The sequence below is a fragment of the Dermacentor silvarum genome, chromosome 1 (genome assembly GCF_013339745.2).
Source record: "Dermacentor silvarum isolate Dsil-2018 chromosome 1, BIME_Dsil_1.4, whole genome shotgun sequence".
In the NCBI taxonomy this organism is placed as follows: domain Eukaryota; kingdom Metazoa; phylum Arthropoda; class Arachnida; order Ixodida; family Ixodidae; genus Dermacentor; species Dermacentor silvarum.
In genome coordinates this window covers 133,627,630-133,655,606 of record NC_051154.1, presented here as the reverse complement: position 1 = coordinate 133,655,606, position 27,977 = coordinate 133,627,630, and the positions used below count along the sequence as shown (strand labels likewise).

At 46.7% G+C, this 27,977-nt stretch overlaps 1 protein-coding gene across 6 annotated transcripts in view; it reads left to right on the top strand.

The window, feature by feature from the left end:
• LOC119436060 (TOX high mobility group box family member 4) overlaps positions 1-27,977 on the top strand; it is a 526,181-nt gene that overhangs the window by 473,073 nt on the left and 25,131 nt on the right. For all 6 annotated transcript variants that reach the window (XR_005188964.2, XM_037702805.2, XM_037702802.2 and 3 more), the window contains 2 exons: positions 23,661-23,783; positions 24,747-24,910. Coding sequence is in view for 5 of the 6 variants with exons in the window: in XM_037702805.2 (XP_037558733.1) it covers positions 23,661-23,783; positions 24,747-24,910 (287 nt within the window). In the remaining variant the exon portion in view is untranslated. The remainder of the gene's footprint in view (positions 1-23,660; positions 23,784-24,746; positions 24,911-27,977) is intronic.

The following is a 27,977-nucleotide window of genomic DNA, read 5'->3' as shown; positions in this document are numbered from 1 at the left end:
CTGTTTGAAGGAAGACTTCCGCCGGTAAATATATTTTCTGATTAAAGTTGAGGCGAGTTATACGCTACACTTTGGAGCATGTTTTTTAAAAGAGCGTCCACCCGGCTCTCCCAACGTGCAGAACAGAATAATAATAATAATAATAATAATAATAATAATAATAATAATAATAATAATAATAATAATAATAATAATAATAATAATGCTTTGCGCCAACAAGGTATAACTACAGGTGACAGCGTTCTGACTGCGCAGCGGACCAAGACGACTAGGAGCACGTATACGACAGTACGTGTGCGACACATCGCTACAAAGAAAACGACTTCTCGAGTCTCTGTTTCGCCAACTTGGACGTTCATTGACTTCCCCAAATATCCTTTCTATCGGGGCCTCTGCTATTTCTATCGGGGCATCGGATTCAGCCACAGCGATATTTGCCTTGCAATGTTGAATTTTATTTGCAACACAAAAATATAGCGATATTATCATTCTTTTTTTCTAGGAAATTCTGAGTTTCATTTCATTCAACGTCAATAATTCTGCATGTTTTCTGTCTCTTTTCTTTAACTATTTTATTACCTTTTATTTCCTTCTTGGCCAATCTCCCGCTGTGGGTATGTGCCATAGTCTGAAAATCACCACCATCATCATCATCACCATCATTGCGCCTTCACTGTCATGTGTGTTCCTTTTCGTCTTCGCCCTATGCGCTGTTATAACGCTGCCAGCAAGATGAATGAACTCGCGCGGATCAATGCTATATCTAACTTCTGATTCGGATGGTCAAAATAAATCCGGAGTTCCCCTCTACGGGCGTGGCTCGTAATCAGACGGTGGTTTTAGCGCGTCAAAGCCGCAGAATTTAGTTTTTTTTTTTAATTTTCTTTATATCCGGCGCATGTTCGACTTGCGTTCTATGCCGGCTCTACTGACGCCAGCGTCTGGCTGCGCCCTCCAACGTTCCTCGTATATGGCTGCGTTGCTGGCTGTTCTTAGTGATGATTCATCACTGTCACTGGCGTCCGGATTCGCGTTCTCACCGACGCATTTGTTTAGGCGCTCTCACGCAGGCTGCCTTGCTTTTTGTTTGGCATTTGATACCGACCACGCCGTGAGCCTTTCACCGCCGCAGCCGTATAAGCTCCTAGCTGAGCTTCCTCTTTCTATTTACCCTTTCCCTTATCCCCAGTGTAGGGTAGCAAAACCTGACGCTCGTCTGGTTGGTCTCCCTGCCTTTCTCTCCTTGCTTTCTCACTCTCTCCGACATGGAGCCGCTAAAACGCGACCGGATAAACAAAAATTACGGCTTACTGGCTAAATTAAAACGCGCAATGAAGTCATTGTCCGTTAGAGTGAGGTATACGCAAGGTAACCTTTATTTTATAATTATTGGTAATCAGGTTTCAAGGCAAATTCGTGGGCTCGAACGCAGGTTGCGTTGCTGGCTGTTCTTTGATTGACATTTGATACCGACCACGACGTCGCACGCACCGACCTTCACCGCCGCACTAGAACAGTCGTCCCTTAACAGCTTCGATGTGAAACATTCCGTCGAATATACGTTATGCATTTTTGGAAATATGACTCTTGCAGAACCCCCCCCCCCCCCCCCCCGTTTTCTTTTTTAACTACATTTAAGCGTCATTCTCATGATTCATACTCTGTTGGGTTCCCGGACAGGTTTTCTGAAAATGGGAGCGAAGAACGTGTGCCCCTCGCCTGTGAAATACCTATTCCCGTTTTCCGAGTAAGGCGACCTGAGCACATAAAGTATTCTTCATGACGAAACTCTGCCACGTGCTGTTAAAATGCGCCGTGAGACGGCGATTTACAAGTTGGAATACCTTAGTGTTTCGTGTACATATATCGAGGGTCCTTTTTTCTGTACTTTGTATTTTTATTTTTATACTTTTTTGAAATCGCGGGGAGGGGGGCACAGAATTCGACAAGAAATTGGAGGTGGTAGTGACAAGGTTTCATAATCAGTATTAGAGCATGTTCTAACAATAAACAGTGTTTCCACAGTCGTGCATCCCTTTCAAACAGTAAATCTACTTGACGCGGCTGCATTCAAGCAATCTCTCTACCAATTTCCCACTGGAAGGAAGCTCTTAGTGTCTGTACATACTCAGTTCATCTTTGTTTCTCAATGACATATACGCGTATACCAGACAGTTCAGTGGTTCAGTGAACACATCTGCGTTAAGTTGTGCGTTAATCACTGACATGTCTGTTTACTCAACCAAACTTCACTAATTCTACTTAAAGTGACTAGATTTGAGTACATATTGAAGATAGTACTCAAGACACGTTCACCCGATAGGTATCCCAAGACCATATCATCATTTTAGAGACATTCGTCCTCCAAAATTGCCGTAACACAGTTTCTCTCTCTCTCCCCCCCCCCCCTTTTTTTTTTTTTCAATGTGGAAGGATTTCGGGGTCTTTTTAAGTGGAACACTAGTGCATTCCTTCAAACGTATGCTGACGGATGTTTCGAAACTGCTGCTGGTCTCGGGGTATCTACTAACATTGACCGGCAACTATTACACAATTTCTTTGCAGTTAACTTGCATTGTAAACGGCGTAGCAAGACCTACCATTTGTCGTGCAACGCGTGTTTCCTTGCAGACTATAAATATGTATTGCAAGTTTGGCATTGTGCACGCTGCAGTGGCGCGACTTGGATTCCTTTGAACTAATTACGTAAAAACAGTGATTATTGGCTTTTTGTGTTGGAACACCCGGAAAAGTATTTTTGGTGGAAAGATAGCAATGGGCAAGAATGACACGTGTAAGTAACTAGCAGTAGAACTTTTTAACGCCGCCTTCTCTCTTCCACGCCCGTTTTCTCCTTTTTTTTTTTTTTTAGCAGTTTTGGTTGTCTCCGGTTTGTTCCTTTCGTACTCACTCTTTGAATACACGGCCTCGTGCGCGCGCACTTTATGTGCGTGAATCTTCCAACAGGGAGTGTTCAGGTGATAAGTGCACTGTGGCGGGGTCACCAGCGATAAAGGCTTTCTCTTTTGGTGGCCTGGTTGCCGAGGCTGTGCAGCGCGCGGCCAGACGAGGCTTCTCAATTCTGCCAGCGCCGAAACGCAATTCATTACTCGGAGGGATGGCTTTGCACGCGGAGGGCGGGGCGCATCGTAATGAATTCCTGATGAGGAGGACTACTGTCGCGTCGCGAAACAAAAATAGCGACGACCCAGTAGCGTGCGGGAAAAAGAGAAGCGAGACATGAACGGCCGGGGATCGAATCATGACAGTTAACGCGAATAGATAGTTACCTCGAGGCGATGATAGGTTGTGCGGAGGACGTCTGTTCCTCCGCTTTCTTTTTTCTATCCCCTCTCGTGCTTCACTGTGGTGTCGCTGGCGTCATCTCAATAGCATCGATTGGGGGTGAGAGAAACGTTGTTCAAATATTTACTTTCGAAGGGTGCCTATACCTCTGGGGGCCTTTATCCCCCCCCCTCCTCTCTCTCTCTCTCTTTTTTTTTTTTTTGCATTCCTTCAAGCGCTCGCTCTCCATTGGAATAGTTCTTTCGAGTTCTTCGTACTGTTTCTTCTTTTGTTTTCTTTTCTCTGGAGTGAAATTAAGACTGCGCACCGACCAGGGGGCGCATTTCCGAATAACATCGAGCGTGTGTCGCCGTGGCGCTAAGCAGGGTGGAATTTAAAAGCCGGGGGTGGATCCCAATTAGCGACTCTCCGGTTTTAAACGAATTAGTCTTAGCTTTGTAGGAAAATTGCGTTTCCGATCCCGCTTCGGGAACAGTAGGCCGTCACCGTCATTACAGCGTGCGCTGCGGACTGATGGCGGTTGGGCTGCCGCCGGAGTTCTCGCCCTCCTGCGTTGTAAGATTGTGCGCACTTGTGTTACCACTGGGCGGAGGCATATCTCTTTCTGCTGATGCTAAACGAGAACGCCATACACCGGCATCATACGACGCATTAGTGCTATAGCTCGAGTCTGGAGAACGGCTCTGAAACACTGAAGAAAAACATTCTGTTTCTCGGAAAGGTCGCACGCTCGTAAGGCAACCTTAGTGAAAGGTATACGTGAAGCAGCGCGTGTATACGCGTGGACTGTGCATATGTATGTCTTTCACGGGATAAATTTAATTGCACGGGAAAACCGAGCATCGTTTTTTTGCAGTTCATCAAGCTGCTTTTATCGGTACACCACCCGACGTGGTGGCTTCGCGGCTATGTCGTTGCACGGGCACGAGTCGCCGGATCAAATCCCGCGGCCGCTGCGGCCGCATTTCGATGGCGGCGAAATGTAAAAACGCCCGTGTGCCGTGCCACTGGGTGCACGTTAGAGATCCCCAGGTGATTAACTTTTTCCAAGTCCCCCACTATACGGCGTGCCTCATGTGGTTTTCGCGCGTAAAATCACAGAATTTAATTTTTAATCGGTGCACCGCCTGCGCTTTCAACGCGTTTGAACTTGAGGTATATGTAGAGGTTGTCTTGTTTTGCACCGAGTATTTTTGCGCAGTTTCGTAGAATGAAAATGACAAATAAAAAAAACTGAAGTGTTGCAACTAATAGAGCAGCGGAGAGCGGTAATGTTGGCTCGGCGAGGCGAGCAGTGATTGCTCTTGTGGATAAAGGATCTGAGCTCCTGCGTAGTGGGTTTACCACTTCTTGAAAGGAGAGGGTAGGGGGTGAAGCAACGCTTTCTCAGTGGTGGCATTATAGTCCCCCCCCCCCTTTTTTTTTCTCTCTCTCTCTCTTCTTTCTTAGCAAAGCTTGTGCGGCGGGTTATGTGAATGTACTGCTTGTTTTTCCTGTCTTTTGCGCTGTGCTCCATTTCTCCTGTGGCTAGTTCTTTCAGTGGGGCCTCAATTTCACGCTCTGGCGCGAAGCCACTATCTGCCATTTGATTTTTTTTTTCCCCAGCTACCTGCTGCCGCGCAAATGTATTAAGCCTGTTTTTGGAAGGTTTGGACGTAGGAATGAACTGACGGGATGTCCAATCAATCAAAGTGTTCTAGTGCTTTAGGCAACCTACGTGTCGACTATGATTGCTAAAAAGGGGAGAAAAAGAGAAAAAAAAACGCTCACACTTTCTGCTATCTTGCTGATCTCTTATAGCAATGGCTGATTAGGAAGAGCTTGAAAATACATGCTGCTGCTTTAGATGCGCCGTGCCATGTGGCGTCATCCCGCAGTGTGTATAAGCACATAGTTGAATGAGCAGCGAAACGGATGTGATGCACAGAAGGAATTGCTTGTGTACCCGGTGTCTTTGCCTCAGGTGGCTCGGTCGTAGCTCTCGGTGCTTCACTCCATCATCAAATCAGAGGCCTTCTTTGCCAATTGTCAACTTAACACTTTGCTCGTTGGTGAAAGCGGTGAGACTATACGCACAGCGCAATATGGCAGCGTAACCGGGATCTGGCGCGATGCCAGCATCGATCATGCCAGACTGGCCACTGCCCAGTGACAGTTAATTGGATCATGGCGAGCGATTAGAGTGCGGCAGCTGCCGCCGACCCACTTCGTTGCCGCCGGGACCTGTTCCTGCCGGCGCACGTGGTGGCGGCCAGATGGCGACCCCTCGTGATGGAATCGCGCCACGTCGTGGGCTGCGCTCACAGTTGTAGGCCAGTGTGGGCCCATCGCGGCACGCTTCGGCGCGGATGGTTCCGCTCATTTCTCGCGTAGCTTCTCGAGGGGGCGTCGCGATGGCGCACTGCTACCGGTGAAGTGTAGAAAACGGAAAGTTGAGAGGGGAGAATGTGCCTTATTTGCTGCTAGTTGGCGTTAGTTGCTTCGCAGATTTGGCCCTTCTTTTGGCGCTACTGCTGCCGGAGTGATTCACGTTTTGTTGGGCATGCGCGGCTGAACGATTTAATAGCGCGATGTTGCGAGCCACGTTTATCGAAAGAGTTGGGTGCTGAATATATTTTTTTCGCAGTCTATTAAGCCAAATTTTAGGTATTGGTACTGCCCCGGCCACGGCGGCCGCATTTCGATGGGGGCGAAATGCGAAAACACCCGTGTACTTTTTAGGTGCACGTTAAAGAACCCCAGGTGGTCCAAATTTCCGGAGTCCCCCACTACGGCGTGCCTCCTAATCAGATCGTGGTTTTGGCTCGTAAAACCCCATGTTTAATTAAATTAGTTAATTAAAATTAGGTATTGGTACTGCGGCGAAACCTGGCCACACTTAAATGCTGCAAGGTAACTTGAACCAAGCAGTCCCCCTCCCCAGCGAAAAGCGTCGTCGTCGTGGAAATGCAGCTGCCTTAAGCAGAAGAGTTACGTCATATGCACATAACGACACGCGCTGTGTTTTTTAACGCCGCAGTGATTAGAGTATCTTAAAAGGAATGTCGAAACTATGGTCACCTTTCCAGCTACCCATTGTGAGCGACCGCATGTCTTTGTGTTTAACGAACCAGCGCGTGTGGGGCCAGACACAGTGCGTAGCTTTCAGTGATGAAGTCGTACGTGGTTGATGCAGGGAGGCGGTTCTTTACCCCGTGTACCCAGTGCCTATCGCTAGCCCGAACGTTGGTATTAGTAAGCGCTTAAACATTGACACCTTCTCGTAACGGAAAAAAAAAAAAAAAGCGGATGAGAGCCGACAGAATGAATGCGTTAAAATAGCTTGCCCCGCAGCTTATGGAGCGTGCCATTCCTCCTAATGACGCTGCAGTTGTTTACTTCTGCATGGCTAGTACTGTAGTTGACGCCAACCGCCCGTGTAAGCTGCCGGTGAGAGTGGTGGTACGGATGGTTACACCAGTGGCGTGTTTTCTTGCTTAAATTATGCCTCCCTTCGATTCATTCTCGGCAGAGAACAGCAGCAAAAGATGACGACGTCGCTGCACCCATTGAGCGGGCGGCGGAGAGGCCTTCCTCTTTCAGGGCGTGCGCACAAAAGTCAAAGCGACCGGCGGCGTAAAACCGGGGAGAAGAAACGACGTTATTTCGAGGTCCTTCCTTTTGTGTGTTTCCTGGCTGCAGGGCCGTTTCTCTGTTGTGTGGGGGCCTGTTGGATCGGTCAGATAAGGGGCAGATTGCTTCCTGGCAGCCACAGAGTTGAACGACCGTCCCGGAATGCCCCATGACGGGCAATGCGGAGCACCGCGGCCTTGTCATTTATGCCGTGCTACGGTATCTGTCTCCGGGAAATTGCCTCACTACGAGTTTGACAGCGCGGGCCAGTGGTGCGGCGAAAGGGCCTGGACTCTTGCCGGATGAGTGCGCCGTACCCTGGAGCCACGCTGCCTCCCCAGACGATCGGACACTGGTCACACGGATGAGGCTGAGCAGAGGTCTTCCGCCCAGCGAGGCCTCGAGCTCTGCTGTTTGTGGAACCGGGCGTTGGAGAAAATACGAGAAAGCTAAACTATCACTCAGTGTTGCTTCGCGTGCGTGTGTGGGCAGTTCATGTCACTCGAACTCGGTCGATTATATCAGTGATGGAATACGCTTGCTTGAGATGTCGAGCACGCATCCTTGGGGAATAATGTTCGTGACGACAGTGAACAGCCGCGGTGACAGTGACAACAGCTGTTTTGCTGTTCCCTTTCCTTTCGCGTTTCGGGCACTGCTCCGCAGTCAATTTAAGTGACTTCATAAAAGGGTATTAGGCTGCCGTGGTGTTTTCCTTTTTTTTTTTAATTTTGGTCGGATGGAGCCCTCCGAATTTTTTCTCGTGAACTTAATGAGCAATATGTCGCTTGCAACTCTTCCGATTCCTCGTGCTGCGCCTGAAGATGTCCAAGATCTAGCTGGTCTGCGTTTATTTCACTTCAAGCTTGTTTGTCGCATTGCCTCGGAGTTAGTCCTTCTATATCTGCGAACCGTTTTCTTGATGTCACGCACGCACTTCAGATGTTTTGCAGAACTAATTTTTCACTCACGAGCAAGCGCTGACGCACACGCACACGCACACACACACACACACACACACACACACACACACACACACACACACACGCACACGCACACACACACACACACACACACACACACACACACACACGCACGCACGCACGCACGCATTTGCTATACTCGGTTTGCCCATTTTCAGAATTTCATGTTATGTGAGTAGAGTTTGCACCTCAGGCGGAGAGGTGGTGGGAAGTCCACCGTGAAGTGAGTTGCGCGAAGGGATAAGGGGCTAGGAGCCGAAGGTTGCAGGCACGCAGCTGCTTGTATACTAGCAATGAGTCATGCTGATGCGCCAGAATATGTGCATATTAGAGAACCAATGCGGGAAACAGCATATGATAACAGAGAGAGAGAGAAAAGGTGGGGCGGGGTTCTAGTTATACGGCACATTTATTCTCACGTATCAACACGCAATTCTGAGCAAAGGGTTTGCCATTTAAGAATACAGACGAGGGATGTTTTGTAAGTGGGGCCTAGCACTCCTCAGACCTGCCGTGGTTGCGTTTGTGTTGCGCACATAAGTCCAACCGACGAGATTTATTCAAGTCCTAGATATCACGAGTGTCCCAGAGCCGTACGGCCTGGTTTGCTGAAAGTCTGTGTGAAAAGAAAAAACAAAAAAGTTTAACAAAGAGAGAGAGAGAGAAAGCGAAAAGAAAAAGCTTCATGTATATGGGAAGAGAGAGGCCGAGAAATCGAAAGAAAATATCGTGTTCGGCAAGAATGCCGCCGGCCTATTTTATGCTGGGCGAGAAATTTATGCGCGGCCTTGCGTTTCCTACCTGTTAACCCATTTAAAACCGGCTAACCGGTTTTGCGCGCAAGTTGCACTTATAAAACACAAAGTCTGCTCCCAAAGCCGCCCCGAGGCTCAAGTGGGCGTTACCTGGACTGAAGAGAGACGTTGCACGAGCAGAGGCGCCCGATACTCGAGCGTCGCTGCGCTGATGGTGGCGCTCTATCGCCATCGCGCATATACGGCGCTCGGCTGGCAGTGAAGGTTAGCGGAGAAGATGGATTAAGGGTTTAGCGTACTGCGTTGGCTAAACTGCGAAGTGGGCTTCTTTGCTGGATTGCCCGTACTCGGCACTATTATCGATGCACATGTGCACCCTGCCTCGTCACGATGAGCTCTTATCGAGGCATGGGGATGTGAATGCTTACTTTAAATGGAATCCGGGAACAAGGCTCAATTGCAGCCTACATTGATATTCAAGGCGGAAATTTATGTCTGGGAAGGTTTTTCTTTTCGTAGCTTGATTTGTGGCGAGTCTGCGATATTCTGCGTCCACTGCTGCGCTAATAATTTCAGGTGACCGCCTTCAACGAAATATGCCCGCGGTGGAGGTTATACACGTTTAGCAGCTGCTCGTGTTGTCTTGGCTCTCATGACGTCCCGAATGCCGCTGTGGCGATTGGAGCTGGTGCCCCTCCATCGGCGATGCGGTCGCGCCAGGCTGCGCGTTTGTCCCGTGGTTCACAGCCGCGTTCACAGTGAAAGCCTTGGGTTAGATGGCTCACGTCCGCTTCGAATGGTATCTTCTTTCTGGGGTTTTACGTGCCAAAACCAGTTCTGATTATGAGGCACGCCGTAGTGAAGGGGTCCGGATTAATTTTGACCACCCGGGGTTCTTAATGCCCGCGACATCATCATCATCATGTCAAGGCGACTTACAGCGTGTAATCGCGGTGATCGGGATGCATGCCGTTTACATGCCCGATGTGCAAGCAGACATACAGCGCAACACTCTCACTCGGGCAAAGTAGCGATGTTTCGTGATTTATCGTGAGTGCGATTTGTCGGGTGAAAGAAGGTGCGCAAGGATGTTCGCGCATTGTTCGCTAGGGAACAAATTAGGCTGCAAATCATCCGGTGCGTTTGTGTAGTTAGTCTCTATCTCGCTCACTGGTTTCTTTCTTTCTTTTTTTTTTTTTTTTTTTGTCCCCGCGTGTTTAGAAGCTTGATGGTTACTTGAGCAGCTGCACTCGAAGATCGCACCTACACAGCCGGGCGGCCCAGGCACACTTGGCGCCGCACTCATTGCACCCAGCCCGCCCGGCTGTCTTATCGTGTTTCCTGTCCAAACTACGAGCCGCTCGAGCCTTGGCGTTCTGGAAATCCTCGACGTGTGCTCCTGAACACTACCGTATATTCTGCTTACCAAATATCCGGTGTAATGGCACTTGTAATATTCGGTGTGCTTGTGTCCATTCCGCTGGATCTTCAGGCGTTTTAACTTAAGCTGGCACACGGATTCACCCACCCTGTCTGCAGTGCGGCTCAATAATTACTGGTTAGGTCAAATAAATAATACCCTAGAGTGCGTGCAGACATTATCGCAATATTAAAATTGGTAGCTGTTGTTTACGTATCACAATTTGTGGTGTAAGTGGCCTATATAAATGCCGCGTGTTGGGCGTGTTGGTATGCGAACTTGGATAACATTTTAGCGCCAGAAGACGAAGACAAAACACCATAGCTCATGGTAGTGTCTCAACTCTCTTTTGTCCTTGTCGGCTTGTGCTGAAATGTTATCGAAGTTTGCCTGTATAGGGACAATAAGAACTATGTTTTGTGTCTGATATGGTCGTTGCATCTGAAATGTCAACGTTGAAAGAAATGAGTCGCGGCAAAACGTCACGCGCCTTTACTGTGGTGCCTTTGCGCTCTTTGCCATTAGCGGCAGTGCTAACGAGACAGCCACGAAAGCCGTCTGTTTTCGAAGATATTGGTAATCTTATCCGTATATAATAACTAACTACCATTAGTAGGCATATGCGTGAGTTGAAAAGACCGAATGACTGTTTCCACATCACCTGCCGCTCTGGCTGACACTTTACATGGCTCGTACGAGCCTTGCACACTCGTCCACGGTATAAAGTTGAGAAGGGCACCATGTGGTCATTAAGAGAGAGAGAGAGATGATAGCTAGCTTTTAACTGAGCCTGGCATGTCCATTTGGGCGCTGAGCCGTGCTCCCTCAAGGGCTGCAGAAGATAGCGCCAACCTTTCCCTTTCCCTCAAGAACCACTTATCATCCATTTGAATATCGGCGTGTTTTTGTCCATTGCTACCGAGACCGCGCTATGATACTCGCTTGACGAAATCGATCATATACAACGCAGGAGTCGATCTCCAGCTGCCCCCATTTAGAGGTACACTGTAATTATCAGTTGTGATAATGACACTAGGGCTGTCTGCCAAATTTTTGGACAAACGGTTCTTTCCGTATATCGTCCCTCTATAGGGTTCCGGCCCCCGATGTGCGTTGTGAGCTTGCGTTCGACGGATATGCCTCAGGAGCAAAAGACAGGCGAGACTATTCGGCTACAGGCATCCCTCCCCTTACAAAAATTTTTGTAGAAAGTCTATATAAAGTGTGTAGACATTTGTCTATGAAGTCAACAGACTTTTTGTAGACATTTCTTTAGACTAGTCTACAGACAGTCTATGGACTTATGGCCATACACTAATTGTAGACTAGTCTACAAAATGTCTGAGTCTATAGACTGACTATAGACTGTCTATAGATCAATGAAATTTCACTTTTGTAGACAAATGTCTATAGAATGTCTATAGACAAATGTCTATAGGCTTATATAGTTTTGCTTTTGTAGAAATAAGTCTATAAAATGTCTATAGACAGATGGCTATAGACTATCTATAGACTATTCCTATAGACCAGTCTATAGACAGTCTATGGACTTATGGCCATACACTATTTGTAGACTAGTCTACAAAATGTCTGAGTCTATAGACTGACTATAGACGGTCTATAGATCAATGAAAATTCACTTTTGTAGACAAATGTCTGCAGAATGTCTATAGACAAAAGTCTATAGGCTTATTTAGTTTTACTTTTGTATACATAAGTCTATAAACTATCTACAAACGCCTATAGAGTATCTATAGACTATTCCTATAGACCAGTCTATGGACAATCTATAGACTTATGGCCGTACACATTTTGTAGACTAGTCTACAAAATGTCTGATTCTATAGACTGACTATAGACGGTCTATAGATCAATGAAAATTCACTTTTGTAGACAAATGTCTGCAGAGTGTCTATAGACAAAAGTCTATAGGCCTATATAGTTTTACTTTTGTAGACATGTCTATGAAATGTCTACAGACTATAAACTATTCCTATAGACCAGTATATAGTCTGTCTATGGACTTATGGCCTTACACTTTTTGTAGAATGTGGTACAGTCTGCCTACAGAGAGTTCCTGTAGATCAGTCTATTGCTAATCTATAGACTTCAGCCTTACAATTTTACAGGGTGTCCTAGCTAACTTAAATTTAGTGAAGCTGTTCAATGAAAAATAATATTAAGAAAAGACACTGCAATAAGATCCGATTTTAAGACCTATGGCGTGCATTCGGCCGTGAATTCAGAGGTCTGACCTGTAGGTCTTTTTAGGATCATATATCTTGCACCGTGTTGTTTTTTAACCTTTCATTTTCATTGACCAGCTTGGCTAAAATTACTGGGACACCATATATACTAGATAATACACCACATTTTGCCAACTATGTTTCGGCAGGCAATGTTATTCTATAAACACTCGCTGCTGGGGTTTGCTAATAAGCAGTTTATTGGAAATGTCTACAAAAATTTATTGTACCCAGTATGCATATGGGAACATACATAGGGAACTATACATAAAAAAGCATGCATGCAGATGGAAGCAGTCAAAAATCTAAAATGTATGCAGCCGTGAATCATTATGTAAAGCTGCATGAGCATTTGTGCAATTGCACATTGAAGAAAGTTTAGTTGCATGCAATGCATTCGCTTGAATGAAATCTACTATCTGCAAGTTAGTTAAAATTTTTGTTTACATATGGCAGCAACAAAATTTTGAACGTGTATTATGCATGTGCACCTGTTGCTTCCCATCTGCATTTATGCATTCATGTTAATAGATTATTAATGATCCTGAACCAGCTGCACTCTCATATGTTGCAGAAACAAATATTTCAAGCAATTCCACTAGTGCAGACTCATGCAGTGCAACAAAGAAAACACGTGCACCGATATTGAAATAACTGTTTTTATTGAACGATATAATACATTAATTTATTAAAATGCATGTCTTATGCTATCATCAAAAGAGAATATTTACATATTTACAGCTGCTTCCCCTTGGCGAGCATGGTTGCCAGGCTGGCCTTGACCTTCGTGTAAGCCGTTCCGAAGGTGCTGCAGGTGCATGCTGCAAATATGTAGATACAACAATGTGAGGCAAAAATAACAAATGTGTATTTTTTGTACGTTCATTAAGCAGCTTAATATATTCGCTCAAACCGCTTAAGTCAATCCTTAATACGGTTTAACTATGCCTAATGGCTGCTTGTCAGTACAAACAGTACCATCGCATAATGTTTCACTCTACCGTATGATGAAAAATTAAACTGTTACAATTGCTGCTGGTGCCAGCAACAGTATGTTACATTTTTTGACAAGGCCATATGACACGTAATGTACTTAATTAGCCCAAATGACCTCTATATTAATTGCTGAAACTAGGCTACCCAGTTGGACTGCTTACATTTTTGGCTGGTAATTAAATATACCCGCGCGGAATGATATGCTCAGAAGAGTGACTGGAGTATTGAACGTATCATGCCAAAGATTGTAATTTATTTTCCTTAATACACATTTAAATGTCTTTCTCGTACTCTTAACTGATACATTGGCCATAACTTCAATAGAAGGCAGATGGATTGATTGTGTCGATATGGTCACTTAGTTTCCTATAGATAATCATATCTTTCTGGAATGCTGACACGGTTGCAAGTTAGGTATACCACATGAGCACAAGAAATACCCCGTGAGCACTTTCTGTGTTGTGGCACGACACATATGCACCTTCTGGGAAACAAAACTGAAACTGTCATTACAATGAATGCTATCACAGTAAATAATTGAAGGCGCTCTATAACATAAGTATTTTTTCTAGAGTTTCGAGGTTCAGGACACTTACGTAATGCAAAAAGATTGAGTAAGAAATGCCCCCCCCCCCCCCCCATGTCAGCATGCTTCACTTTCATTTCTTTTTCAGAAAATCGTACCTATTTGTAATTTTTTGGGAGGTGAAATGCTTCAAAAATATGTTTAAGACAGCGATTCTCTGGAAACATTGTATGGAAATAACAAGACAGCATACCTATGTTGACATTTTCAATTTCCTTGGTGTTTTTTCAACCTTTCCCTGGCTGTTTTCATGAAAATTCCCTGGCAGTCTATGACACCCGCAGTTTAGGGGCAATAAAAATATTGTGGTTTAATGCTTGCCAAATTACTGCCAGTACATAATTATAATTATAACGAATAACACGTCAGTCACGTGAAATGCACTATTAGATTCAGCTGAATTGAAGCACTTGTTTAATAAAGCAGACAAGGGCTTGGCCAAGTTCGTAATTCATGGCAACACGAGCACAGCACAGAAAATCCTCAAACTCTCCTCAAACCAATGGCTTCAGTTTCAAACGTGTAAAGGGTGCTTCCCCGAACCACTAATTTATTGTTTTCCAATTCTTTCGGTTAAGTTGCGAAGCTGCGATTGACTGGGCTTATCGCGAGTTTCGTGCTCTGAAAGCTTTTGCGGTTATATATATTTATACTGGTTGCCAGGAGCCCCATAAATACTGCTACTTTTTACTTACGAAAACGGCAGCACACGCTGCTGATGCATGACCCGCAAACACGGCCTTTCCTCTGAGTACGCTAGCATTTATTCAACTGTACGTCTCTTTTAGACAATTCATCACTCTAGCATAATTTCGAGGTATATACATAAAGCGCTTTAGATGAGTTTTATTAGACAGGCAGCGCAGCGTTTATGGCCGCCGATCGAGCGCCACAAAACGAGACCTGCCCACAGTACGCCGCTTAACACACACAATCCGCGCTTATTTCTGCTCAGTATCCACGTTAAACATGGTGTATTTCCTTTTTCACGGACATTGACAATGACGGTAAAATGAACAAGCGCGAGCGATCGCTTGCCGTTAAACATGCCCTATTTAAAGTAGAATTGAGAACCCGAGCGCGTTTACAAACCAAACGACAAATCGACAGTACGCCCGAGTCGCCTACATTACATGCAGCCGGTTCGCGCTACGAAATACGCTCACCTAGTCATGAGCTAGTGACGGAAAACATCTTCGTTAAAACTTACCGTTCAGTGCAGTTGACGTGTGATGCCACAAAGTCGAGACGAATACACAGACACAAAGGTGCAGGCAGCTCACCAGCAGCAACAAGCGTTGACTTGCCTGGCGCAGCCGTTGAGAATTCGAATCGACGCGGAGAGATGGCGCGCCGCCGTTGCTGCCGCTGCGCATGCGCAAATGCTGAGGCCGCCGACGGCGTACGTGCTCCGAGAAACCCGAGCGCCCCTTTGCCCTTTTCTTTTTTTTTTCTTTTTTTTTTCTTTTTTTATGGTCGCGCTCTCTCTCTCGCTCTCTCTTTCTCTGCGTTCCATGCGCGCGAAACCGGTTGCTTTCACCTTTCAGTTCTTTCCATGGAAGAAGGAAATGCTTTGGCGCGCTGTATTACGAACGCTGTGGGCTATCGCATGGAGCAAGAGCGCACACTTGGATGAACGCAGTGTTTGTAAAAACCGTTAGCACGCAAGTCAGGCGCTAGCATTATGGCCAACGACGATGAGTAATGCAGTGCATTTCTAGCATAGCTTCCAACATACTGCCAAATAAGATACCTGCGCACATGTTAGTGCACATTTGTCTGTTCCAGTGATATGTCAAAGCAATCAATACACTAATGACGCACGCATGTGCTCGGCCGCACAGGCATATAGCGCCTGGAAAGGACTGGGTGGGCTCAGAGTATCTGGCGCACATTGTAAGTGAACGAGAAGCTTTAATGAATTTATAGCGCGGGATATCAGTCTGCGAAAAACCACGCGATATTAGTGATGCAGCCTAGATATGGGGAGAACCTAAAGAGTATCTGAGAATCAGACGACACATAAGGCGCACACCTCATGCGCGACATCGGTTCATCGCACACTAGCAAATTCTGCGTTGTCAGCTATACACATTACAAGTCTCTGTGATGTTAGCTTGATGCCTGTTTGTAATCCGCTTCTTGCTAAAACTGGCATTCATAACATCTATTTACATGATTGGATCGGCAGTTTGTTTTCTTTATTTTACTGCCGCAAACGTAATGCTATGAAAAACAACTGTAAAGATTGTCTTGGGATTGCCGAGAGCGACTACGGAGGTCATATAATGTGGTGAACAAATGCGGAAGTATATACACCATATCTATAATAAACTCTACAAAAAGGCTTTAAAGAAATGTCAGCAGTATATACAATCCCAGTGGCTTATATCAAACGTTGCTCCGTATTATCCGCCTGTACCTCCACTTGGTTACAGCGTACACGGGTTGGGCCGAGTTTAACGACTTTTGTATATAGACGGCAAGTAAATCTGAATCAATAAGACGTTTACAATATCGGCTGTCCTTTAGTTCATCTCACAGCTTACTGCAATCGGTATACGGTCTGTTCGCTCGAGTTAACATGATCTTTGGTGATGTCCCACCCTATAGCGTTCATCGGGAGGGATATAGGAAACCATTAAAGAATAATTTCAATCACATAGAAGTATATATTCCGCCTCCGTGTGGTTCGCAAGGAAAAATTATCGTCGGGGATGCATTCCCGACTAACTAGGGTGCCGGGCCCAGAGGTTACATGTTAAAAACCAGTGCAATACTGGATGAAACTCGGCGAGCAGACTCTTAAACACCTAATTATCTGGTAAAATAATAATTAAGAACTGCGTAATTCAATGACAGAGATACCATGGTGACCTTTACTGCTTTTCTCTGTAGACATTCTATAAAGTGGCAATCGGCTAAATAAATAGCAAACAGAAAAACTTTTGCGTATAAACGGTGTATATAGACCGCTGATATAGACAAAAAACACAATTTAACGACTTTTGTCAAGACTAAATTTATAGACGGGGAATAGATAAAAGAAGTAGACACCTTATCAACTTTCACCTATAGAAAATCTGTAAACCAGGCGTATACAAAAATAATCAACACCTTATCGACTGTCGCCTATAGACAGTCCTTAAACACAGAATCAACAAGAATAATAGACACGGTATCGACTTTGGTCTATACGTAGTCTATAGAGCGGAAGATCACAATAAGAAACAAACAAATTATTGACTTCTTTCTGTAGACCGACTATAGAATGGAAGTAGACAAAAATGAAATAAGAATCTTATTAATTTTTGTCTATAGACAATTAATGGACAAGAATAAATAGAGACTGTATCGAATTTTTTTCTATAGGTTGTCTATAGAGAGGAAGTAGACAAAAATAAACAAACATCTTATCGACTTTTTTCTGTAGACAGACTATAGAATGGGAGTAGACAAAAAGAAACAAAAATCTTAATAACCTTTGTCTATAGACAGTCTATAGACAATGAATAGACAAGAATAAATAGAGACTTTATCAACTTTTTCTAAAGATAGTCTATAGATAGGAAGTAGACAAAAATAAACAGACAACTTATCAACTTTTTTCTGTAGACCGACTATAGAATGGGAGTAGACAAAAAGAAATAAAAATCTTACTAACTTTTGTCTATAGACAGTCTACAGACAATGGATGGACAAAAATAAATAGAGACTGTATCGACTTTTTTCTATAGATAGTCTATAGAGAGGAAGTAGACAAGAAGAAACAAACACGTTATCGACTTTTTTCTATAGACTGTCTATAGAAAGTGAGTAGACAAAAAGAAATAGAAATCTTATCAATTTTTGTCTATAGACACTCTATAGACATTGAATGGGCAAGAATAAATAAAGACTGTATCAACTTTTTTCTATAGACAGTCTATAGAGAGGAAGTAGACAAGAAGAAACAAACATCTTATCGACTTTTTTCTATAGACTGTCTATAGAATGTGAGTAGACAAAAATAAATAAAAATCATATCAACTTTTGTCTATAGACAGTCTATAGATTATTTATCAACAAAAGAACAAATCTATAAAAAGGCAAAGTTGTCTACAAGTAGTCTATAGACATTCTACAGACAGTCTAAACTCATTTTTGTAAGGGTCGTCCTCAGTGCGGGGCGTTTTCTCGGTCATTTTGGCCGACTGCTGGCGCACGTGATGCGGAGGAAGCAATTTGAAATCGCCTCTTCAGACCTCGCATTCTTCTGAAATCCAGTTTCATTGTGCGCTGCTTTTCTGCCGCTGGTCATTTTCTACGGTTGCCTGCCCCGGATGATCACCTCCATGCAGCGCCGTTGTGTGCTGTAGACGGTGAAGGAAATAAATCGTCAAAGCAGGCAAGCTCAGGAAACCAGGACCGCTCAAGTTTCTCGCTTATAGCTACGATAAGTCTTGCGTGTAGAATGACGACTGTCTTTCTTCTTTTTTTATTTTATTTTTATCCCTCAGAAAAAGGCACTTCATACGCTTGTAGCGGTTTTTTCCCTAATACTTACGAACGCCTGGCCTAAATTAGTTACCCGAGCGTTATATTTCCTGGTTTAATTAAACTATTTTTTATTTTTCATTTGGGGGTGGGGGATTGTAAGTAAGGTGTAATCTTAACGTAACACGACCTCTGGCAGCAACTTTCGAGCTGAGTGCGAGTTCGACGTCATAAACAAGCCTGCACTCAGCACAAATAGCATTTAATTGTAAGCAGGCATAGTGTGTTTAGCTCAATTTTTGTATCTGTAGGTTTAGGAAGTACGACGGGAGGAGTTAAGCAACGGTCACTGCGTGACTGCGACAGTCAGTCGTTCAGAGGCAGTCGTTCCGCGAAACGGCAGCTTGGGTGCCCGGGATTAGTGATTAGCAGCGCTGTTTGTCAAGTTACGGTTTTCTAAATCTTCGCCGCACAGCGCAATGGACATAACGTGCCAGTTAGAACCACGATGTGATTATGAGGCACGCCGTAGTGGGGGACTCCGAATTAATTTTTAACACCTGGGTAGATTTAAGTTACACGGGCGTTTTATTGCGATAGCAATTATATGGACACTTCAACCGGATTTCTGCCGTCGCCGTCGTCGTCGTCGCCGTCGCCGTGAGGTTCCCTATAGATAAAATCTTCGCCGCGTGCCGTATGCCCGAGCGGAAGCGTGCGGGGACGCGCGCTATGACGGAGAGCGAACGCACTCAATCTCCCACGCGCAAGCAAGGAAGCGGGAAGCCAGCGCCGGAGGGAGCGGGGGGGGGGGGGGGGGCGCACTTCCACTCTGCCAACAACCGCGCTCGTCGCTCGCTCGCACCGTCTCTTATCTCCACACGGCTCTGACCTTTATGCGCCGTGCATTCGCCGCTCAGTTTCCGTTGAAGCGATAGACCGCACGTACCTTCGCCGCTGCGGCGTACGTGCTTGCTGCCAGAGTTTTGACGGTTGTTGTCTGCAGTCATTCAGTGTGATCTATTCATGTTTGTTTGTGCGCGCTCACACCACGCTTGTTCATTCAGTTAGTAATAGTCGGGCCACATTTTCCAACGCACGCTACACATGCAATGCTGCCCGGATCGGCAGTGCGGCGCTACAGGTGTGTCCCTTCGCACGCGCTGCCCACGGGAAGCGCTTCTCATCAACACCACCGTTTCACACTCGCCTTCTCGTGGTCGTCGAGTCTCTCTTCATGTCTGTCTACTTACGCCGCAGCACACCTGCTTACTTAATCAGCTCATGTTTACTACATATTGCTACCAAAGCCGCTCACCTTACTTCGTATGACATTGCTGTGTTGCTATCGCATTCATTGCTTCGCCCTTAGGGCGAAACTGTGACATTTTTTTTCCATTTCGCCACCGTCGAAATGCGGCCTGCGCGGCCGGGAATCGATCCCGCGACCTCGTCCTTAGCAGCGCAACGCCATAGTCGCTGTTTCACTGAGTAATCGTGACACCGCTCTGCGAGGAAATTTTCTAGACTGCCGCAGATCAGTAATGGTAGCAACAGGCTGTTCTGACGGCGTGCCGTTCATGCTTGGTCGGACTAACTTGGCGAGAACGGGATAGCAAACGCGCTCATTTGCCCCCTAATGGGCATCAGCGTTGACCGCCCGACGCCGAAATTATTCTCGTAGCGTGCTGCGCTGTGAGCCACGAGTGTTTCGTAACTGACCTATATACCAGCGACCAATACACCGAAACTGCTACATCCTCCCATTACGCGATCCGCCCGCAAATTACGCAACCATGTTTTCTGGACCGGGCACATACTATCCGTTTCCGATTCCATTCTGTACATTCGTGACGTTTAGTGGGCCTATATATAGCAGTCACGCATCTGCCGACGACGTATTTGCAACCAACGCAACGGTCTCGGCATGCGGCCTTGCGAGGCATTGCAGCTGCCGTTTCTGTTCACGTCACGAAGGTTAGGAGTGGAATACGCGGGAAGCAGGACTCGCGTATATTTCTGCCCGTTGCCAAGCAACTTGTTTAAGCTACCTGACTCGTTCGACGCTGAGCCATAGTGAGCCCGCCGGTCTTTTCGCAGTAGGAGTTTTTTGTCGTAGGTCAGCGAGCCGTCATTTCTGATGGTTTGCGCGTTTGTGTTCGCGAATTGCTTTTGTCTCTAAAGCTTCACGGAAGCATATTTCTTGACGTTCGGAATTCCCGTAACTGCGCCAAATATTTTCGCCGAATCGATTCAGAGATATTTTTGGGGGGATTAATATTATGCCTGGGTTCTCATTTCTTTTAATGAGCTTGTTGTTGCGAGCTGCACATTATTCTTGCTGTCGCTCTCCTCTTCCCTATACCCCGCAGTGTACTTATTTTATGAGCGAGTGCAGCACTTCATGAATACAAGGAATGAGCGAGCAGCGGGAAATGAGACGCCGATTCCTGTTTAGCTTAATACTCTTTCGAAAATGAATCGTTAAGTTAGCGTCATGAATAAATAACGGCCCTGTTTGCATTTCTGAGCCGTTCCCGGCGCACCTCGTCGCGGCGCTCATATATATATACACACACGCTTGCTTCTCTTTTGATTCTCCCCCGTTGGGTAAATGATGGTCTGCCTGTTCTCATCGTCGTAGGGGAGAGGGACGCGATTGTATCTCTTCTCCTCACTCACGGCCCTTTCTGGTCGCCATGGAAACGGAATTGCTTCGTTGGTTGTGCCGGCAGAAATTGTTTTTATGGTCCCAGAAAAGGCAGTCGAAGGCCTTTCCCTCCACGCAACCTCCGCGGCGGCCCGCCGTGGTATCAAGACGAGCCACTGCCTGTATGGCGCCATCTGGAGGAAACTGCGGTTACTCCGTGTGTGGGCGGCGCGGGCCGCCGCCGCTAAAATAGCGAACCGCGCGTGTGGTTGCGAGTTCTACAAGCGCTGCTGTCACTCGCCTAAGGGCCGTCGCATAACACCCTGTATCACCCTTTTTTAACGCGATAGCGTTTAAGGCCCTCGTGTCGCAGAAAAATTCCGGCGTCGGCGTCCGCGGCCAAGAAAATCATCCCGAACCACCTCGACTACGCAGGCCCTCCGCGTGGCGCAGAATGCGCTGGTGAACTAATCGAATTTCTCGAAGTAAAATGCGTCAGAAAAATCGTAAAGTACAACGTAACCACAACCCACAGACGTGATAGCGTCGGACTGTAATTTGAATATACGAGAAGACACAATTCTCTTACGCGGAAACTCAAACAAAAGCCCCTTTTCCAGCATTTCTACCATTCATACAGCGGCGCGCCGCGGTTGGCTCCTTGCAAAACTACCATCCAGATGGCGCTCGCCTCCTAGGCAGCCTAAAGCGCCTATTTACGGCAGCCGAAGTTGCAGAAAAAAGAAAGCTGCAGTTACCGGGAAGCCTGATAACAGTGATAAGCAGCCAGGGATCTTTGAATACTATCGCGATCCACTCTTAAAGCCGAAGCTTATGCGTGCTCCAAAGTCTTTTTTTTATCTTGTCGATTTCCTTGCAATATGGCACTAGATACACGGTCCGTAGTGCTTCTGTTCGCGTACTTTTGAGATTCTGTATTATATAGTGCTTTCGAAAGAAAACTGACGCTTCTGCCTTTCTCGGATACACTATAATTTAGTTCGACTGTTCCTTACATTTTTTGACAGTTAGACATATATGAGTGCGTTCGTGTATTTTCCGAAATTCCCTGCCCTCCTAAGCAAGAGGTCGGAAATGTATGCGTAGCAGAGCAGATTGGCGCCTTGTCTCTCCGAAGTCAGTAACGGCGTTTATAGTTCTGCAATGGCTGAAGTGACAGACTTTATGACGAACTATCACTCACGTGAGGTACGACTCCGTCACTGAAATCCGGGTAGGGTAGCTCCCAGTATCGGCTCTTGTTTCAAAGCACACTTTGTAATAAAGTGACGTCCTTTCACGCCTGGTCATCTCGCCTTGAAATAGAAAGCGATAAGGAAATAAACCTGTGAACAGTTTCCGTAGCCATCTCGTGTGGGCGTTCTAGTGCAAGTTTTCAAGTCGGCCCCTATTAGCTAGTTCGAAATGTGCAAGAAAGCGATGGATAAAATCGCGTCTTATATTCAGTGCGACATAGCTCTAATGGAAGAAGATAGCGAGTGTGAGGCAAATTTTCGCCACTGAGCTCCCAGGGCGTTTCTGCTTGGCCCTTGCGTTCTCTCATGCCAGGTTCGCAAATTTCGTTGATATTCTGTCGTGAATATGTAGGGCGGGGTGAGTGTAGTCGAAGAGCGCGCAGTTTTATCCCCGTAAACGGATCGTAAAACTAACGGAGGCTGCATAAATATGTATACGATGTTAGAAGCCAGACCTGTTTGTAATGACGCGCAACGGGCATCGCCCTTGAGCGTGTGCAGGATTTCCGTTCGCTGCGGGCAGAGCGCCATCCTCTCCCGCCTAATGTGTTGTTTGCCTGAACGGCCGCCATGGAACGGCCGACTTCATGGGAGTTACCAAAACGCGTCCGGTAGCTCGCAGCTAAATTGGAGCCGTAAAATGACCAGCACTGTCAGGTGCATATAAATGCTACTTTGTCTAAATGGAGCAGATGATCGAAACAGCTTTATTCGCCATCGAATCCGGGCCATATGTCACGGCGGCTCACCGCTGTTGATTGCGCAAAACTGCCGGTCTGCTCATTTCCTCCTGCCAGCGTCAGCACGTATGTAGTTTATTGCCTGTTATGTTTCGGCGGCGTCACCCAAAGGCTGCGTACGCGCATGACGACAAAACATATATAATCAAGGTACGAGTCATCTATATGGCGGCATTTTAGGATATTTCTGCGCAGGAAAAGACTGTCATTGTGCTCGCTTGCATTTATGCTTGAAATGCTTCATTCAGTAATATAATAAAGTAGCCGTTGAAGTTGTCGCAGCGGAGCGCCAGAACAAGGAGACCAGCTCAGCAGAACGGACTGGCGCGTGCCGTGCTTGCGCCGCTAGCACGCGCCGCCCAACTTTATTCTCCTCGCCATTCGCAGCCTGCCCCAAAGCGCCGGCCGAGAGCGCCGACCTTAGCGTCCCCGCATAGCAGCGTCGGTGGGCGCTACAAAGTCTTAACGGGTCGCTGGATTTATTTTCGACGATTTTAATGAGCACAGTATACCATGGTGCCTCAAATTTACTCTTGATTAGGTGACGTCATTCCCTTCACGTTGTTTGTTGTTTCAATGTGCCGTTCACGTTTGCGTTTTCGCTGCAACAACGTTTCTTTTCATGCTTGTGCAGACATTTCATACCCCTAGCTTCGGGGACGAGGAGTTCGAGATTCCACCCATCAACCTGCAGAACGTGGGCGGTCCTACGCATCCCGACGAGGCAGCCACAGCGGAAGTGGTCTACGGATCTCAGGTGAGTACTATGCAGTGAGCGGCGCAAGACATTTTGGGGTCGGGTCAAAATTGAACGGCGAATTGTGTAGTGTACAATGCCGACGTTCGCGGAGGGCGTTCTATAAAGAAACCCGGAGGTCTGTGCGTATCTTGCGGAACACGCACAGCGATAGCTGAGAAACCCTCATGCGTTGGCATTGAGCGCCATGCAGGACACGCGCACCACACGTTGCGCGGAATCGCAGCACTTTGCTGGAAGGGCGTATTATATACCGCGTATTTCTGGCACGATTCTTTGTTTGTGCAGGAAATTCGAGACAAACGGATACCTTTTGCTGACCCAGCTTTATAGAAGTGGCGGACATTTGAATATGCGCGATAATCCCCAATATAATTATTAACTAGCAGAACTTGGCTACTTAACTCTTTAATTAATGACTTTGAGGGGCATGTTGTTCCAGAATCGAAGTCAGCCAGAGGCCTGTTATGTCACATTATTTCCGTTCCCTTTTGCCCTTCGTCATTGGCTGGCATATAACGCCACGCTTTTGGTTATCGCCGGTATCGGACACTCGATCGCTGCGACGAGCGACAAGTGAATAAAATCGAACGAAAAGAATCCTTACACAAAGCGACTCTATAGTACTCATATAGTTACTATTCTTAGAACCGACGAGATAGATAACGGATGCGCTGACATTGGACGATTTATTTATCCGGAAGGGACTGAAGCTCGGCTGCAGAGGCAGCACGTTATATCAGTGTAACCGCCAAGCAAATAGAGTGGCCCAAGCGACTGGGAGAACGCTGCATAGCGGCGCCGACAAAGGTTTTCGGAAATCTGAGCTCGTTCGTGGCCTACATGGCGCCTTTGAGGGTTTCATATGGGTGTAAAAAAAAATAAAAATATTGTGGTGCATGGTGGCATGGGTTGCTCGTGCTGCGCGGAAACGCTTTCGTCTCTGCTGTTTCTCTCGCGCAGCCGGGGATGGCTCCGCAGACGAGCATGGCGCAAGCCATGGGCTCCCCTATGTCGGGCGGAATGATGGAACCACCGCAGCACTCCTATCCGGGGCCCCAGGGCCCCCCCGACATGTATCACCACGCCATGGGCATGCCGCCTCCGCCGTCCATGCATTTACAAAGGTGGGTTTCCGGGCCATCGGCCCCTTCAGCCACATCCGTGCAGTCGCGACCTGCCTGCTTGGGGGGTGGGTCCGGCCTCTGCCAGCCAAGGTGAGGACTGCGCGTCCGGACCATGTCCGCATGGCCGTGAAACGCGCGAAACCGAGCCACTTCCCCACGGGGCAGTAGAAGCTCGCCACGGGTACCCGCGAAAATGTCATAGCCCCGTTTAAATATACCAGGATATGGAAATGCGGACAGCAAATCGCGTGGACTTCGGTATAGACGCAGCGTAGCCTTAGCGATAAGGTATGGAACGTGACCCACTCAATAATGTGCCTCGGCAGGCTCTCTGTGCATACTGTACGCTCACTTGGTGCTCGTTTATCTCGCCTTGTGTTTGACGCGTGCGCGAATGTCGCTCGTCAGTGAATCGCGTTGAATGTTCTGGCGCCGGCTCTTCGCGTTCGTAGTGTGTCATCTTTCTTCTGCGTTTATTTATTATGTTGCATTACCGTTCTCGTTCATCCGCGTGTGCGTATATATATATATATAGGCAGCGAAAGGTCCTCACTTTTAGGATTTTTTTTTTCTTCAAATCGAAGTTTTCGGGTTATCGATGCCGACGGTGTTAACAAAACTCTTCAACTGCAGGAGCTCACGGGACACCTTCTTCTTCTTATTCTTTCTGGGTTTTTACGTACCAAAACCAGTTCTGATTATGATAGGGGTGGGCTCCGGATTAATTTGGCCACCTGGGGTTCTTTAACGTGCCCTACAACGCAAGCACACGGGCGTTTTTGCATTTCGCTTCCATCGAAATGCGGCCGCCGCGGCCGGGATTCGATCCCGCGATCTCGTGCTCAGCAGCGCAACGCCTTAGCTGACTGAGCCACCGCGACGGGTATAGCTCACTGGACACCGAGGAGCTTGCAGCTTGCGGCACCGAGTGAAAGTGCTGTTGCACTGAGCGATGCTTTTTACACCCCTTGCTTATCGCTATAGGCTTCGCTGCACGTACTAAAAGCCACTCGTCTCGCTGTTAGCATTTCAACCTGTTGTGATGCACATGCCAGCCCCCCGCTGCTTTTAGATTGCTTCAGCGAAAATGTTTTTTTTTTTCATTGATTACTCCATTTATGTATTGCATTTGTGGAATGTGACAACCTATATAAGAAGGTAGGTCCCTTCAGTAGAAACTTATGTCATTCAAGTACAGTTTTCCTGACTAGCTGATCGAGCATAAAAAAGATGGTGATACACGTGATTACTTAAATAAACTGTTATGCTTTATTCGCGAGACCGCCACCGGCGAAGTGTAATATAGATTTATGTTCCCGTTTCCGTTTGACGAAAAAACCGGCTTGGAAGAAGCAGCTTGGAACAGTTTTGTGTTCAGTAGCGCACATAGTACATATAGTTCGCACAGGCTGCGTTGTGCTTCTGTCGCATCCCGCGCAGTCACTACGCAACGTGACCAACTTCGCTCGCCTATATTATAGCAGTGTTATCGCATCCGGCGCTTTTTAAAACGCTGCCCTCTGGTCTTGGTGGTATATTTCGTCCACATACTGTTCTGCGTTTTGTGGAAGCAGCAAGGTGTGTGTATGCATGGTAGCGAAACTCCCATAGAAGCCAATACCTCCTGCAGTGGTCACAGCAGTGCCATCTACATTTCGCGGAGCCAACTTCTCAATGAAAAAAAAAATCAACAATTGCCATTCGAAGGTCGTAGCACCGAGTCGGCCTGCGCCAGCTCACATCCGTCGTCGGCACTACATAGACAGAGCTCATAACAACAGTACAAATGAAGCGCAAGTAAGTTGAGAATATCGCCACAACATCGCGTCACAATCCGGCACGAATTCAGTTACTGACCCATCTGTATTTGTAGCCCAGGCATTACACTGGTGAGCCTTGAGAGTTTCGCATAAATTCAGAGCAGTCGGTTCATCCAGATTTTGAACTACGTACCACATACACGTTTCCTTTATATAGTACCAACACACATCTGTTACTTCGGTGTAAAAAGAAAAGTAACCACTACGCTACAATAATTCACAAAAACTACTCTTTCACCTTCACTATAACACAGCTCGCATGCCACCTGTAGTTTTTCTCTGGTACTGGACCACGGAGTAAGATAAACAGGAGCGCCGACTCCGCCGCCGCGCAACGCATTCGCTCGGGACAAACCGTGCAACGCAAATTATACATCGCGTAGCGCCATCTGTCGAGGCGCGTGGAAAACACTCAACAGCTTGCTTCCATGTGCGCATGCGCTGAGTGGCGGAGACCGGCGGCGACGGCGGCGCAGAACGGGCAGCGCGGCACCCGCAGAGCGTGTCGTCTGCTACAAACGTGGACCCTCGGCCGTCTCAATTTGACAGCAATCAAACACAAAAAATATATGCGCACAAATAATAAAAGCGCAAATAAACACGCGGTAGCGCTTTTATGCACGCATACGAAACATATTTAGATGTCTTTAGAGGAAACAGACGATAAATGATGCTGTACAAAAAGACACAACAGAAGTACTTGTTTTTCACACCTCTACGTCTGCGCGGAAGCGAAGGTGCGAAATTTTAGTCTTCTTCGCTTTGTTTACCATGTCTGCAGTATGTTTATTCATGCCGGACGGAACAAGGTATCTTGATACTTGTGCGTGAAGAGACTGAGCAACAGGACCGTGTTTTGTTCCCGGCTGTAAATCTGCTTATGGCAAAGGACGCGAGAAATTTTCGCTCTTCGCTTCGCCATCTGATCTTCAACTACTGCACCAGTGGTGTCAAAAAAATTCCTGAAAGTAAGCGAGCGCTTAAAGCAATGGACAAAGTATGTGCGCGACACTTCGAGAAGCAGCTTATTTTTGGTAGTTACTTCAGCAAAGACAAAGGCGACGTCCTACAAGATGTAAAGAAAGTGCCTCGACTTCGAAGCGGAGCCGTTCCTTCAATTTGTTTAGGGAAGCCTGGCGTAGCTCAATGTTGCTGAATGCCAGGAGGAACCAGAAGACGCCAATGCGGAAGGACGAGAGGAGCCCAATTTAAATTTGTCTACAACTACACACAGTGCAGGTGCCTTT